This window comes from Gracilinanus agilis, chromosome 3 (assembly GCF_016433145.1).
Source record: "Gracilinanus agilis isolate LMUSP501 chromosome 3, AgileGrace, whole genome shotgun sequence".
Lineage (NCBI taxonomy): Eukaryota > Metazoa > Chordata > Mammalia > Didelphimorphia > Didelphidae > Gracilinanus > Gracilinanus agilis.
This window is the reverse complement of record NC_058132.1, coordinates 424,403,442-424,420,529: the sequence shown is the minus strand read 5'-3', so window position 1 is coordinate 424,420,529 and position 17,088 is coordinate 424,403,442. Positions and strand designations below refer to the sequence as shown.

General features: G+C 36.2%; 1 protein-coding gene across 1 annotated transcript in view; it reads left to right on the top strand.

Annotated features, from left to right (window-relative positions):
* The window catches only part of PRDM15 (PR/SET domain 15), a 204,593-nt gene that overhangs the window by 145,842 nt on the left and 41,663 nt on the right, over positions 1-17,088 (top strand). Inside the window, exon 15 of the mRNA XM_044670316.1 lies at positions 1,529-1,660. Within this exon, the coding sequence (XP_044526251.1) occupies positions 1,529-1,660 (132 nt within the window). The remainder of the gene's footprint in view (positions 1-1,528; positions 1,661-17,088) is intronic.

The window sequence follows — 17,088 nt, the reverse complement described above, 5'->3', positions numbered from 1 at the left end:
CATATACATATATACATATACATATACACATATACACTTATATATACAAGTTAAGATTCTAGCTTTTCAAAATAAATTTTAAAGATAAATTTCCAGAGAAAATATCAAAAAGATCATTTGACAATTAGCTTCATAGAGCTAGGAAGCTCTCCAAGGTCATCTAGGACCAGGGACTCTTAACTTTTAGTGTCATAGACCTCCTTGGAACTCTTTTTTTAAAAGATATTTTATTTTATCAATCACAACTGTAATAACAAATTTCCACATAAGTTTTTCAGTTATATGACTCAAATCCCTCCCTCCCATCCTGTTCTTTTCCTAAAACTGGCAAGCAATTCAATCTGGGTTATATATGTATTATCATACAAAATGCATTGTTCATTTTTATATAGAATAATAATATAAAACCAGAACTCCACAAAAAAAAAAAAATAAATAAACTAAAGTAAAAAATTATATGCTTGGATCTGCATTCTGACTCCTGCGGTTCTTTCTTTGGAGGTGAATAGCATTTTTTGCCATAAGTACTTCAGAATTTTCCTGGATCATTTTATGACTGAGAGTAGCCAAGTCTTTAATAGTTGATCATTCTACAATATTGCCATTATTGTTTACAATGTTTTCCTGGTTCTTCTTGTTTCGTTCAGCATTAGTTCATGTAGGTCTTTATAGCTCTTTCTGAAATTATCCTGTTCATCATTTCTTAAAGCACAACAGTATTCTGTCACCATCATATACTACAATTTGTTTAGCCATTCTCCAATTGATGGACATTCCTTTAATTTCTAATTCTTTACCACCACAAAAAGAGTAGCTAGAAATATTTTTGAACAAAAAGGTCTTTCCCCCTTTTCTTTATGTCTTTGAGATATAGACCTAGTAGTGGTAATACTGGATTAAAGAGTATACATTATTTTATAGCCTTTTGGGCATAGTTCCAAATTGTCCCTTGGAACTCTCTTGAAGCCTATGAACTCTTTTCTAGAATAATATTTGTTATTTGCATTTATATAATTAAAGGAAATGTTATGTTTCAATGAGGAGTTACTGGAAAAAAGAAAGTTTTTTTTCCAGTACAAATTTATAGAACCACTTGAATCTATTTGGCATCTGTGGACCGCAGGGATAGAAAATGTGATCTATTTCTGTACCTATTTGGGGGTTCAAATTTTACCTCAACCACTTCCTAGCTTTGTGATTCTGCTGGCCAAGTCACTTAACCCCATTTGCCTAGCCATTACCATTCTGCTTTGAAACCAAGTTGAAACCATATTTGTATTTGCATGTATAGCAGGTAAAAGTTAAAAAGAATGATAATAATTCCCCATCTAATATTCTTTCCACTACAGTCTGTATTGTAGCACATATGTTTTTATTCTAATAAATGGAGAGGTTTATTGATTTATCTGAATGGAGGCAGTAGTTTGGGATGTCTACTAAATTATACTGTAGCAGAAATGCCAACTACAGGAGGATTAAAGATTTTGAAAACTCTCCTCCCACTGTTAATTGGTTCTTTCTTTTCTAGGACATTGCATTAATGGATGACCACCAGAGGGAAGAATTCATTGGTAAAATTGGTATTTCATCAGAAGAAAATGACAACTCTGATGAAAGTGCAGACTCAGAACCTCACAAGTATAGCTGCAAAAGGTGCCAGGTAATATATAATTTTCTTCCTCAAAGGGAAACTTTTAATTAAGATGCCAAAGATGATTAGAAGGGGTTGTCTGCTGTTTTGGTGGTGATAACAAATGAAAGTTCTAAGTTCCTCACAAACTAAAGCATACTAAAACGCTTTTTTTCACTAACCTTATTCTGGCAAACTTGGCATATAATTTTTTTGGGGAGGCAACATTGTTAAAATACTCAGTGAATTCAAATCTGGCCTCAGACACTTACCAGCTGTGTGACCCTGGGCAAGTCACTTGACCCCCCATTTCCTAGCCCTTACCATTCTTCTGCTTTGGAGTCAATACTGTGTATTGACTCCAAGACAGAAGGTAAGGATTTAAAAAAAACAAACAAAGAAAGAAACAAACAAACAAATGAATAAATGAATAAATAAAAGAAATTTTAGAAAATACTCAGTGAATCTGTGATCTCATCAATTAGAGAGGTCCTTCTAGTGATGTAGATGACAATCCATCATACCTGCCCGACTCCTGTAACTTTTTCTGTGTTTTCCCAAAAGTTCTTTTCCTGTCATGCAGTTTCTTAAATGACATGCCTGTTCTTTGAAGTTCCTTGTTATAGCCTTCTCACATCCTCTATACATTTTATCTGTGCTTTCTGTGATTAATAATTTGTAGTTCTTCTAAGGCATTAGTATTTCATGTTTTTCATACAGCAGCACTGGTAAAGTTTAGTATTGAGAAGATGGGCCTTTGCTTTTATGGGAAACTTAGGATTCTTAAAAGAGAACTATAATTTCCCAAAGCAATCCAGCTTGCTATTTTTAGCACTGGATCTAATTCATTGTCCCTTTGAAGCCACAAAGAAAAACCAATAGATGGACAGGCCAGTATCTAGATGAATAAAAAGTTTAACAGCTAAACAAAGTAAGCATTTATTAAGTACTTACAGGCTAGACGGTATGCCAATCATTGGGGATCGCTAATGTTCCTCCTTGGGCTCTACTCCTGACTTTACAGACTTCTTTCCCTACCATGAACCAGATACTTTCTTATCCTAGAAAATGACTTGCCTTAGAAGGTCACTCTGCTCCTCCAACCTCTTTGTTTTAATTAGTTCTATCTAAAACCTCCATTTTAATAAAGTGACCAGACCAATCATATTCACTCCTTGATTCTTGTCTAGGCTTCACTCTTAGACCCATTTCTCTACCATGACTCCTCAGTCATCTTACCTCGGAATACCACTCTTCCCCAGAAGCCTTCTCACTCTGGTAGATCATTTTGCCCTTCTCACTAGTAAGTTTCTCCCAGAACCTCCATTTTCACTCCTTCATTCTTCTCTGGACTCTGCTCTTGACTCTTTTCTCCATTTCCTCCCATTTCTTTGCTTTTCAGCTTCCTTTTACATGTTGTTTTACTCCTCTTTTTTGTTTCTGTTTTATTTCCAGCACTTTGTAAAATGTCAAACATTGAATAAATGCTTATTGACTTGACTGCCCTCAAGGAGCATTTGAAAGTGATGGGAGGTAGTACATAATGGGGAGCTTTTAGGGCAATAAGGAATGGTATAGATGCAGAGATGTTTGGGAAATTGTTTGACAACCTAGTTCTGGAAAAGTTAAGGCAAAATCTCACCTATTAAAGCCTCTCCTCCCAGTTAGTGTCCAGTCATGGAAGAGAAATGAAGATGATGACTTGATTTGTGGACCACATGGTTAAGGAGATGGCCAGAGAATGTACCAGCTATCCCTTAGAATAAATAGGGTAAATATCTAAAAGAGAAAACATATAACCAAAGGCATGTAAAAATTTGAGCAGTAGATAGTCTTCACTTGGTCTTTTTTTCTATGTGTAGTCAGACCAAATATTTTTCACTGATTGCATTTCTTTGGACTTGGTTCCAAATTGCTCCCCAGAATGGTTTAGTCAGTTTGATCAGTGCAATTTTCGTACATCCCCTACATACAAAATTTTTTGAAGTATTTATCATTTTCCCTTTTTCTCATATTAGACAATCTGATAAGTGTGAGATGATACCTCAGAATTGTTTAAATTTGCATTTCTCTAATCTATAGTGATTTGGAGCGTTTTTTTCAAATGACTAAATATAGCTTTTAGCTTTAATTTGAGGATTGCCTATTCATAACCTTTGACCATTTATCAACTGGAGACTGACTTTTATTCTTATAAATATGAATCAATTCTCAATATATTTAAGAAAATGAGACCTTTATCAGAGATCCTTTCTATAAAAAAATTTCCCAGCTTTCTGTTTTCCTTCTAATCTTGGTAGCATTGGCTTTGTTTATATAAAGCCTTTTAAATTTAATTTAAGGGAAATAATATTGTGTTATGCTTTCTTTCTCTTGTTTGGTCATGAATTCTTCCCTTAAGCAACAAATTGGGGAAAAGCTTTTATAACAAATCTCTCTGATAAAGGTCTAATTTCTCAAATATATAAAGAACTAAGTCAAATTATAAGAATCCAAGTCATTCTCCAGTTGATAAATGGTCAAAGGATATGAATAGGCATTTTTCAGATGAAGAAATCAAAGCTCTCTATAGTGTAAGAGGGAAAATTTAGGGTATTTTATAGATATATATTTAAAGTGTGGCCGCCAGGAATCAACAATTCAGTTTGATTCCGTAATTAAATCAGACCCAAGTCAGCATCGGGTTGAGGAGTTTATTTACAATCTGGTAGGAAAAAAGTAGGACTAAAGAGAAAGGGAGAGGCTAGTCCAGGCCTTGGCCTGGATGGAGAGAGAAGGTTAAAAGGCTAAATAAATGAAGCTGTAAGCCACAAGGCCCAACAGCCAGATAGGCAGAGTTTAGAAGCGGCCCAGCTAGGCCAAGGAAGTCAGCCTAACTTACCCACGTGACAATACAGAGTGTAAGCGTTCTGTGGTCTCAGGAGATCCTTCAGCACCGAGTTCGAAGCTGGAACTGCCTCTACAGGAAGTCAGTAACATACTTAAAGAGATAGTGTCCTTCGTCACTTCCTGTGGGTCCACCTCTAATTCAAATGGACAAATGGCAGTCTCTACATTGATTTGGACTGCCCAAAACGCAGTCCCTTGTTCTAAATTTGCTATTCATTGTCATGTGGGGGTAACTCGTCTCCCCTCCCACTAGGGAAGGTGAGGATTACATCATTTCTAGATTTTTGACTATGAATGGGCTCGAGCTAATTCCATTTACACAATAGTCAGATGAAAAAATGTTCTCAATCCCTCTTGATTATAAAAATGCAAATTAAAACAACTCTGAGGTCCCACCTTATACATTTCAGATTGATCAATATGATAATAAAGGAAAATAACAATTGTTGGAGGGAATGTGGCAAAATTGGGACACTAATGCATTGCTGGTAGAGTTGTGAATTGATTCGACCATTCTGGAGGACAATTTGGAATGATGGCCAAAGGGCTGTAAAAGATTCCATACCTTTTGATCCAGCAATACCACTACTAGGTTTGTATCCCAAAGAGATAAAAAAAAAAATGGGAAAGGACCTCTTTGTACAAAAATATTTATAGCTGCTCTTTTTGTACTGGCAAAGAATTGGAAACTAAAGGGATATCTCTGAATTGGGGAATGGCTGGACAAATTGTGGTATGTGATGATGATGGAATACTATTGTGCTATAAGGAATGATGAGCAGGATAATTTCAGAAAGAGCTGTAAAGACCTACATGAACTGATGTAGAGTGAAATGAGCAGAACCAGGAGATCATTCATTATACACAGTAACTGAAATATTGTAGAACAATCAAATGTGATAGACTTTGCTACTAACAGCAATATAGTAATATAGGACAATTCTGAGGGACTTATGAAAAAGAATGCTTTCTACCTCTAGAGAAAAAACTATTGGGAATATAAATGCAGATGAAAACATATAATTTATCAGTAGTTTACTTGGGTATATGATTTGGGATTCTGTTAATTAATATGATTATTCACTTACAAAAATGAATAGTATGGAAATACATTTTGTGTGATAATGCATGTATAATTCAGAAAAAATAAAATGAAATATATATATAAATAAATAAAATTTTCCCTTATCCATAGACCTGACAGGTAGACTATTCATGCTCACCTAATTTACTTTAATTAATTAATCAACTTATTTAATGGTATTACCCTTTGTGCCTAAATTACATATCCATTTTGATTTTATCTTGGTATACGTCAGATGTTAATATATACCTGATTTCTGCTATATTGTTTTCCGACTTTCCCAACAGTTTTTTGTCGAATAGTGAATTTTTGTCCCAAAAGTTTGAATCTTTGGGTTTATCAAACCTTAGATTATTGTGATCATTTACTGCTTGGTATTATCTACCTAATCTATTCCATGGAAAGTTCTTATAACTCCTAAGAACTTTATCATAGGGCAGTTGAAGACTTATAAATAGAAAGTACTGGTGTGAATTGAATATGATGAAATAATACCCTTAAAAAAGTTAAGGGGTGAGGAGGAATGCACTGGGAGAAGAAGGAAAAAAGGTAGAGTGGACTAAATTATCTTACATGAGGAGGTGAAAAAGAATTATTACAATGAAGGGGAAGACAGGGAAGTTGCAGGCATTACTTAAACCATATTCTCATAATTGACTGAAAGAAGGAATAACATCCACACTCAGTTGCATATAGAAATCCCTAATATCCTATAAGGTAGGAAGGAAAAAGGATAAGAGAAAGGGAGAGGCTGATAGAAAGGAGGGTGAATTGGGGAAGTGCCTATGAGAAGCAAAACATTTTGAAAAGGGAAAGAGTGTGTGTGTGTGTGTGTGTGTGTGTGTGTGTGTGTGTGTAGAGAGAGAGACAGAGAGAGACAGAGAGAGAGAGAGAGAGAGAGAGAGAGAGAGAGAGAGAGAGAGAGGGGAAAGGAGGGAGAGGGAGGGAGGGAGGATAAAAAGGGAAAAAATAAAATTGAAAGAAATATACTTAGTAAGCATATCTGTGGATGGGAATAAGACAGAAGTGGATAGCATACTGAATTAAAAAACAAAATCCAACAATCTGCTGTATATGAGAAACACATTTGAAGCAGGTAAAGGACTAGAACAGAACCTATAATGCTCCAGCTAAAGTTAAAAAAAAAAAAAACAAGAGTAGGAGTCATAATGATTAGTTTTACAAAATAAAAGCAAAAATCTAATTTAAACAAAGGGAAGGAAATGACATCTTAATGAAAGGTATGGTAGACAATGAAGAAATATCAGTACTAAAAATATATGCACCAAATGGCATAGCATCCAGATTCTTAAAGGAGAAGTTAAATGAGTTACAGGAGGAAATTGACAGTAAAACTATACTAGTGGGTGTAAAAAAGGGAGTTTGAGATAAGGCAAAGTGTAAAGAGTTGAAGATGCAAAAGTAAATGATTGTGCATGGAATGAAAGGTCTCATAGAATTTAGAGAAGACTTGAAGCTGAGGCTGGCAGTTGGACTCAGAACTCTGAGGGGGAACTTGGGAGAGAGTTAGCTGGAGTTTGGAAGGAGTTGGAGCTTTGAGAGGAGTTCCCAGCTTCTGGATTTTTTTCCCTTCCTCTGATCCTGTTTGCAGTAGAATTTGTGAGCCTGCCTGTGGTTTACCTTGGTTCCTGATTCATCCCAGCCTGCCCTTGTTCTACTTTTACTCTACCTGTGAGAATCTGAAGGAAGATCCAGCTTGACCTGAAATGTTAATCTACCCCACTAGGCACTAGCCTGCATCTTGGTGACCAGGCCATTTTGGTCACCAACCTTAATACAGCCAACTTGCTCTGTTACCTTTACCAAACTGTTTGGAGAGGCTAGGAAGCTAGTATTTTGGGGGAACATAGAACAATCAGGAAGGGTGTGAGATAACTTGGAAGAAAAAGAAGAGAGCCTTGTGAAAGTTTCTTAGTTTGGGGTAAACATAGTTTAGGGACTTCCTTGGCCCTCCATCTTCACCCAATCTTTGTTGTTTACTTCATTAAATCTATTGTTAATAAGAATACAGCAAGTCAGATTGTGTTTTTGAGAGCTCCAGGCCTGAAGGTAGTCATCTTGCCCTCTGTGCCTGGGAGAAAACAGCACCAATGTACTTTTGATTTTACCAACCTTGTTTAGTGGTAAAACTCACATCTTTCATGGGGTATGCTAGCTTTCCACTATCAAAACTAGATATAAATAACCAAAAAATAAACAATAAGGAAATTAATGAGCTGAAGAAAATTTTAGAGAAATTAAATGTGATAGACCTCTGGAAAAAAATTGAACAGGAATAGAAAGGAATATACTTTCTTTTCAGTAGACATGGCACCAACACAAAATTCAGTCCCTTATTAGAGCACCAAAACCTCACAGTAAAATTCAGGAAAGCAGAAATATTAAATGCATTCTTTTCAGACCATAATTCAATTAAAAATTTCATTCTATAAAAGGTTATAGACAAATTACTTAATTGGAAACTAAATATTTTCCTAAAGATTGAGTAAGCCAAAGAACAAATCATAAAAACAATCAATAATTTTATTAAAGAAAATGGCAACAAGTTTGGCTGGATGCAGCCAAAGCAGTACTTAGGGGAAAATATATACTTCTAAATGATTACATCAATAAAATGGAGACAGAACAGACCAATGAATTGACCATTCAACTAAAAAAAAAAAAAAGCTAGAAAAAGAACAAATTAAAAATCCCCAATTAAATAGGAAATTAGAAATCCTGAAAATCAAAGCAGAGATTAATAAAACTGTGTATTGCCCGGAGCATTATCCCAATAAATGAGTCTTGAACCAACAATGCAAAATGCAAAGGGACTTTATTGTCTAGTTTGAGCTAGGATCTCCCACCTAAAGTTGGTGAGTGACCCCAGCTGTGCCTGGGCTTGAGTTTTATAGAGTAGTAGTCAGTACGGGGCAGGGCAGGGGAATGTCTTTAGGTTGGGAAATCCTGCAAGTAAGAGTAATGTCTATAAGGCATTCTTGCAGATAAGGGGAATATCTGCAGGGAAGAGATCCTGTGGATAAGGGGAAGGTCTGCAAGGTAGATAAGGTCAGACTCTGGAGACCAGAGGTCTGCAAGTTTGGGATTCCTGTGGACAATCCTATTTCACCATAATGTCATACAAGGGTCAGGCCCATAGTGTCATACAGGGGTCAGGATTTTTAATTCTGACTCTTTCTAGGTTCCACAACTGAAAGTAAGAAAAGTGTTGAACTAATAAATAAAAATAGGGAAATGTATAATATTAATAATAAATAAAAATAATATATCCAGTATATAAACTTTGGGAGTCAGAAGTCATTATATGAAAAATATTACTGAGATAACTAAAAGTTTGGCAAAAACTAGATATAGATCAACACTTCACTAAGATAAAGTCAAAATTGATGCATTATATAGACTTTATATGGGTAATACCATAAGCAAATTAGGGTAGCTTGGAAAATTTTACCTGTCAGAGCTATGGATATGTTGTTATTAAAAATGATGAGGGCCGAGATTAGAAGGGAGAATAGTATTTTAATAAAAGCCATGCTGATAGAGACAAAAATCATTAGACCACATGCCTGTAAGTATTCAAACTGCCGCCTCAGCCATTTTACCTTTCGTATCTTCGCACACCCAGGTAGCTAAAGAGGAAGTTCAAAGTCACTTCCCCCTATTTAAAGCCGTCCCTCACCTTGAATATGTAATCCAAAGCAGGAAACCCATTGGGGATCACGGGAAATGTAGTTCCAAGTATCCCAAGTGATTTTAAATGACACATAACCCCCCTGAGATCCGTTGAAAAAAACTGGTCTTTTTCAGTGGATCTTAAACCAAAAGAAAAGAGGACAAAAGCTAGCCACGTTGACAAAAAGCCAATTTGGGGCAGTCCCTCACTGGCATAAAAGTATCCATTCAAAATAAATGCATTCAATTTGTTCAACCCCCATAGTTCAAATCAACTGTACCCCAAAGTTCAAATTTGGTCTTCATGGTCCAGTGAAGGTTCTTCAGACATCTTTGGTGCCTCCACCAAACAGGTTCAACGTCTGGATTCTAGGGAGATGGCAAAATCCTTATGCTGAAATTATTCTCAAAGAATTTAAACTTTACATTATAGATTACAAAACATACATTTTCTTCTGAGAATTATACATTACCCCCCTGAGATTACTCCTAAAGGAGTAAAATTAACTTGCATTATAGATTATAATTCAGACATTATGGTTATAAAAACTTAACACACACCCCCCTGAGGAAAATTTTAAATAACACATTACTCCCCTGAAAAGGTCAGCCAAGGATGCATGGCTGAGTGAGTCGCGGGAGTACATGAAATCAATTGGCAAACGAAAAAGAATAAAATTCAAGAAAAAATTAACTTGTGAATGAAATATAAAATGTGCAAAAAATGTAGGGAAAATAAACTTGTAACAGGCCTTTGAATCAAGGCCCAATGAAAGTGATTTAAGCAGTTTGCAATTACCCATTCAGGGCCAGGACTACAGAAAAATTGCCATTTTCTCTATATATGTAGAGGAATAAGGGAAATGCCTTTCTTTGATCTGATTTTTCCTTGCACCTTCTCAGGAAATGAGCCATAAAATGATAGTCAATCTTAGGTGCTTCACTAGGAATTTAAGTTGAGGGGGATTGAGCCTCTAAGCATTAGAAAAGCTGACTCCAAAACTCAAACCCCAGTTTCAAGCCCTTCAAGTATTGGCATAGAACTCCTGCAATCCATGCAGATTCTCAGTCAAATCTCTGTGACCATGTGGCTCTGCACTTCTCCTGGAATCAGACAGAGAGGCATTAAATCACAGTCCCATAGGCTCTTCAGGTATTTGCATTAAGCTTATATCACTGTAAAATAAAAAGAAAGGATAAATAATGATTATATATGTACTTCCAGTACAAAATGAGAAAAAGGAAAAATCAATTGCTCTAATTAAAAAAAGAATGTTTTAAAAATCAAATATTATATATGTAGCTTAGAACTAGTGAAAGGTTTTGTTACACAAAAATGAAATTTTCTATGAGTGTAAATGGGTTTTACAAAATAGCAGATTCACAATGCACATTCAAATAGAGTACCATAATTTCTAATAACACATTTTAAAACAATAAACAATGATGTTCAAAAATCATATACTTGTTACAACTTTTAAACCTTGGCTAAAATATCTTCTCAACAATTATCCTTAAGAATTCTAGATCCTTCTGATAAAAGAGGCTAAAACATAGACTAACATCAAAAAAAATATTAGACAACACTTCTTCACAATAAAATATATAAAGCTTATCCTTTAAGACAACAATTCTTTAAAATAAATACATAAAAACCTTATCATTTATACAGAAGGGTACTAGGCATCTAAAGTAAATTTTTAAAAGACCTCTCATAAAATTAAAATTTAAATCTCAAGGCAGGCATCAAACTCTCCAAGGTTGTACACAATTACCAAGATAGAATAAAAACTTAAAAGACATGTGCTCCTATAAATCCAGTATACATAAGGCAATTTACAACTTTAAAAAATGTGTAAGATGTTCAAATGGTACGAGAACACAGCATTGTTTTTGATTACAGTAAAAATGAAACTTGAAATAAATTAGGAAATATGAGTACCAGATATCAAGCTGGTCAAAAACCTCTCACCAGTTCTAATAGATTTTTCTCATTATTTGGGAGTTACAATAAAATCACAAACAGAATTAATCTAGCAACCACAAACTTCATTAACTTAAAATGATTCAGTGCAACAGGAGAATCAATAGAAAATAACAAATTAATTCCCAAAACCAATCAGCAAAATACAGTAAGATACAGAGTCTTTTTTAAAACCCTGAGTTCTGAGGTTTTAAAATCCCCCTCTGGTCCCATTTAAAGTCTAAATTCAGGGTCCTTATAATCAGTCACTGCTCTTAGTTCAAAGTTCTGAGCAGGTATGGGGTGAATCTCCTCCCCCAAGTTTGAGTTTAATAAGCACAAGAAAGTTTGGAATTTTTACTTCCTGTTTGAAGCATAAATACTAGCGCTCCCACGTGGAATTGTCGGCTTGGGGCTAGAGAAAAACTTAGGTCAGTTTTTAGAAAAATACCCACGTGGAGGGCTTATGGGGGGAAGGGGGGGTGCCTAAATTAGGCCTTTAGAGAAATCATGTGGAGGCTAGAATGCAAGCCATTACCAAGAGAGTAGGGGGTTGGCAATACCAAATCTTAAGCAGCAGCTGCAGCAGTCTCCAAGTCAGGGCAGGGCTGTAGTGGATTGGAGGCCAGCGGTCTGTACAGCTTATAAAAATAAGAGCTATCTCCCCATTAACAAATGCCTAGAGAATTTGAACAGGCAGTTTACAGCAGAAGAAATCAAAGTTATCAAGTCATATGAAAAAATACTCTAAATAATAATTAAAATTTGAAGTGCCATTTCTGTTAGAAAAGGTAAATAACAAATGTTGTAAGTATGTGGAAAGATTGGGGCATTAATCCACTGTTGGTAGAGTTGTGAATTGGTACAACCATTCTGGAGAAAAATTTAAATAATTTTAAAGCATAAACTGTAATCAAGTAATACTACTACTAGGCCTCTATCCCAAAGAATTGGAAATTGAAGGATTGAGGAATGACTGAATAAGTCGTGGTATATGATTATGATGGAATACTATTGTGCTATAATAAATTATGGAAGTGTGAACTGGAATGACCTCCAGGAATTGATGCAGAGTGAAAGGAGCAGAACCAGGAGAACATTATACACAGAGGCTGATACACTGTGGTAAAATCAAACATAATGGACTTCTTTACTAGCAGCAATGCAAGAATCCAGAGCAAGGCTGAGGGACTTATCAGAAAGAAAACTAGCCACATTCAGAGGAAGAACTGTGGGAGGAGAAACACAGAGGAAAAATAAATGCTTGAACACATGGACTGATGGGGATATTATTGGGGATGAAGACACTAAATGATAACTCTAGTCTAACTATCAATAATATGGAATTAGGTCTTAATCAATGATACATGTAAAACCCAGTGGAATTATGCATTGGCTAAGGGAGGTTAAGGGGGGTTGGGGAGAGGGAAAGAACATGAAACATGTAACTGGGAAAATATTCAAAACAAAAATAAAAATATAATTAAACCCTTAAAAATAAATAAAAACAAATTATGGAGGGATAGTTTTATAAAAACCTGATAAGATTTATTATATGAACTGATGCAAAGTGAAGCAAGCAGAACCTGGAGACCATTTTACACAGTAAGAACAATATTATAAAGATGATCAAATGTGAAAGACTTAACTACTCTGATCAGGAGAGTGATCCAAGAAAGTTCTGAAGGACTCAAGATGAAAAATCCTATCTACCTTCAGAAAGAGAACTTACGAACTCTGAGTGCAACTCAAAGTATAATTTTTTTTCACTTTGCTTCCCCCAACCATGCCCATGAAAACCTAAACATCATATTTCAAGAAATAGTAGAAGAAAATTGCCCAGATACCTTAGAGCTAAAGGACAAAGTAGAAATTGAAAGAATCTACTAAGCACTTTCAGAATGATACCACAAATTAATAACTCCCAGGAATATTGTAATGAAAGTTGGGAGTTCCAAGGAAAATAAGAAAATACTGCAAGCAGAGAGAAAGAAAGAATTCAAGTGCTGAAGTGCCAGGCAGGATTTCCCATGGTTTAGCATACACCACACTTAAAAGAACAGAGAGTATAGAATATGATATTCTAGAATGGGAAAGGAGCTAGACTTACTACCAAAAGTAACTTACCCAGCCAAAGAGATTACAACACTATAGGGGAGAAAATGGATTTTTAATGAAATGTCAGATTTCCAGGAATTTCTTTTGAGAAGACCGGAGCTAAGGAGAAACTTTGCAATACAAATATAGGAAGCAAGAGAAGTATAAAAAGCTAAATATGAGCAAGCAATTATAAGGGGCTACGCAGGGTTAATTCTTTATATTCTTACATGGGGAGATAGTATATGTAGCCCTCAGTACTCTGTTAATGATATGGGGGAGAAGAACCCCTAGGTTCAGGAAGGAAACCTTTCTCAAGAATGAGAGGATTCCAAAACTTAGTTTAAAAGTAAAAAGAAAGATTTATTAGTAAGATAGGATTAAAGGCCAGCAAGTCAGCATGAGTGGAACAGCCCTGGAGGTGGGGGGGGAGGGGTTTGCTCTCCTAGACACGCAGGGCGCCATGACTGGAACAACTATAGGAGTTGCTCCCAGGATGCTTCAGTTCAGGGGTTTTTATATTCTTTACAATAGTGTGTACATGAGGTTATGTCATGGTGTGACTCTCCAGTCCTAGCCATTCAGGTATTCAGTGGGGTGACTGGGTCTGCCTGAGACCCTCAGGGCTTAGGCTATCAAGGTGTGGCCCGGAGGTGTATCTCTTTGTCTATCTCAACCTAAAGGACAATCCAAGGATAATAGTCTTCTAGTACCTATCAGATGTTCTTTGGCTTGGGAGTCACAAGGACTGGAAGGGGGAAGGGAATTTCTGTTTACAGTTTGCTTGAGTTAAAGGGTACAGTGTCCATGCCATCTCTGTACAAATTCCCATGTCATTAACATCAGGGGAACAAAGAGGGAAATTTAATTAGACAGAAGGTCTGGGAATGATTCTGCTCTGTTTTAATAATTTCAAAAGAAGGTTGGAAAGGGGACTTATGAGAAAGAATGTTATCCACATTGAGAGAAAGAACTATGGGAATAAAAATGCAGAAGGAAAACATTTGATTTTTCACTTGTTTATATGGATGGGTATTTAGATGTGAGGTTTTGGTTTTTAAAAGAATTTTACAAAAATGAAAAATATGGAAATAGGTATTGAGTGACAATACATGTATAACCCAGTGGAATTGCTTGTCAGCTCTGGGAGGGGGACGGAAAGAACATGAATCATATAACTGTTAACTTGTAAAAACATAGAACTACTAAAGAAGTCAGAAAAAACCAAATCTATTCAGGAAAGAGATAGGTCCAATAATCGGGGCTGTCACAGAGCCAAGCTGCCATAAACTACAGAGTCAACACCCTGCAGCTCTGGGGACAGTATCTCTTGGGAAGATCAACATGCTAGAAGATTCTCTGAAGAAAAATAGAACTTGGGGATGTTTTATACGTTTTGGGGAACTCAGGACATCAAACCTATACTGACTGGTTGTAAGCTGGCTTGGGAAAGAGACTATAGCCAGAGGCTGGGGCATCAGGGAGTAGTCTACCACAGTGGATACTAAAAGGATGGTCCCTGCACAGGTGTTGGTCTTCTTGGGAATTGATCTCTGATACAATTGGGGAAACTTCTAAAACTAAAAGGGTTCTTAACCTTTTTTTTTTTTAATTAGGTCTATAGTTCCACCTGGACTGGGATCCTTAAGTACCTTAAAGTCTGTTGTTCAGTCTGAAAAGAGTCTGGGCCTTCTCTTGGGGTGAATTCTCTGGGGACAGGGGAAGAATTGGGGTCTCCAGATTTCAAGTTGATATAACCATGGAAAAATATTTAAATTTTAAAAAAGAACTAAAAAAAAAAAGAATGGAAAGGGTGGAACAGGAACATAGTAGAAGAGAGAAGGGAGAAGAAAACTAGGGAAAATCATCCCACATAAATTGGGTACACAAGTAGAAGTCTAATCAGGTTAGGAGAATTGAGGGAATTAACCTCACTGTCATCTGATCAAAGAAGTAGAAAATATATACTTATAGAGCTAGATAGAAAAATTTGGGGGGCAGCTAGGTGGCTCAGTGGATTGAGAGCCAAGCCCAGAGATGGGAGGTCCTGGGTCCAAATCCAGCCTCAGATACTTCCTAGCTGTGTGACCCTGGGCAAGTCGCTTAACCCCTGTTGCCTAGCCCTTACCAGTCTTCTGCCCTAGAACCAATACCCAATATTGATTCTAAGACAGAAAGTAAGGGGTTAAAAAAAAAAGAAAGAAAGAAAAATACATCTTACGCCAGTGATGGGCAATCTTTTGAGCTTACTGTGTCAAAATTCACCAAAAAACCGAGGATAACTCGGGTGGTATGTCACTTCGAGAATAAAACCATAATTTCACGATATTTATGGTTTAAATAACAAAAATGTATAATTATAATATAATTGTATTTAATAAATCAAAATAGGTAAATTGATATAGGCAGAGTAGTCATCTATAGTGCACTCTGTGCTACACTACAGCAAATGTTTCATCTTCGGCATGTGACCCCCTAACTTCTCTGTGGCCTCATGTCACATGTCATAGGTTTGCCATCTTTGTCTTACACAGTAGAGAAATAGAAGGGAAAGGAGTTCATGGAAAAGAACATTACATTAAGGGAGGATTAATCAGAAGCAATACAAACTCGAAGAGAAAAAAAGAAAAGTATAATAGAATAGGATCAAAGGAAATACAATTTGCAATCTTAAATGTAATTGTGAATAGAATGAACTCGCCCATAAAAGCAGAGAGAATAACAAAATGGATTAGAAATCAGAATGCTAAAATAAGTTGTTTATAGTAAACATTTACAAATTAAATAAACATAAAGGTTTAGAGCAGAATCTATTGTGCTTTAGCTGAAATTTTAAAAGGCAAGGGTACCAATTACAATCTCAAAGCAAAAACAAATTTTTGCTGTCCAACTCTTTGTGACCCCAAGGACCATAACACACCAAGTCTTTCTATCCTCCACTATCTCTCAAAGTCGAATTGTTCCCATGACATAGTCTGTTCATCTCAACCTCTGGCTTTCCCTTCCCTTTTTGCCTTCAATCTTTCCCAGCATCAAAGTTTTCTGTAGAGTCCTGTTTGCTCATCATGTGGCCAAAGTATTTATGCTTCAGTATTTGACTTTCCGGTTTATAGTTTTAACTTGGAAAAAAAACACAGAACTATTAAATAGTCAGAAAAACCAAATCTTTAAATCAGGAGAGGGATAGGGTACAAGTATTTAGACCTCCACAGACTAATAATGCGCTCAAAATCACACAGAACCTAAGGGTCTGGCTACTCTGGGTACTCTGGGTACTATATCCCTGGGAGTGACACCATGCTAGATGACAGCTCTGAAGCATCATGAAAATTAGAGAACTTATATAACTCTTGGGGAACTGAGGAAGGGAGAGTATGGTTGATTGGTTTTACAATAGCCACAAGAAATGAGGAGTTCTAGACAGGATTATCTGGGAGAGGCTGATGCTTTACAGTGGACACAAAAGGGAAAGACCCAGCCAAGGACTGAGCTCCCTGAGAAAGGATAATGGGAGAACCTACCAGGACAAAAAGAGTACTTAACATCTGATTGAGTCTGCTAGCTCCACCAAAGTACTTTAAGGTATATTGTTAGTCTGAAACTCTGTGAAGCTGGGATTTCCTTCCAGGATAAACTCTTATGTGACAAGGTCAAACATGGAGGTCTTTAGCTTTCAAGCTAACCAAACTTGGGGGTTTGTAGATTTCAAGTTGACAATAGTCTGAATTAGTT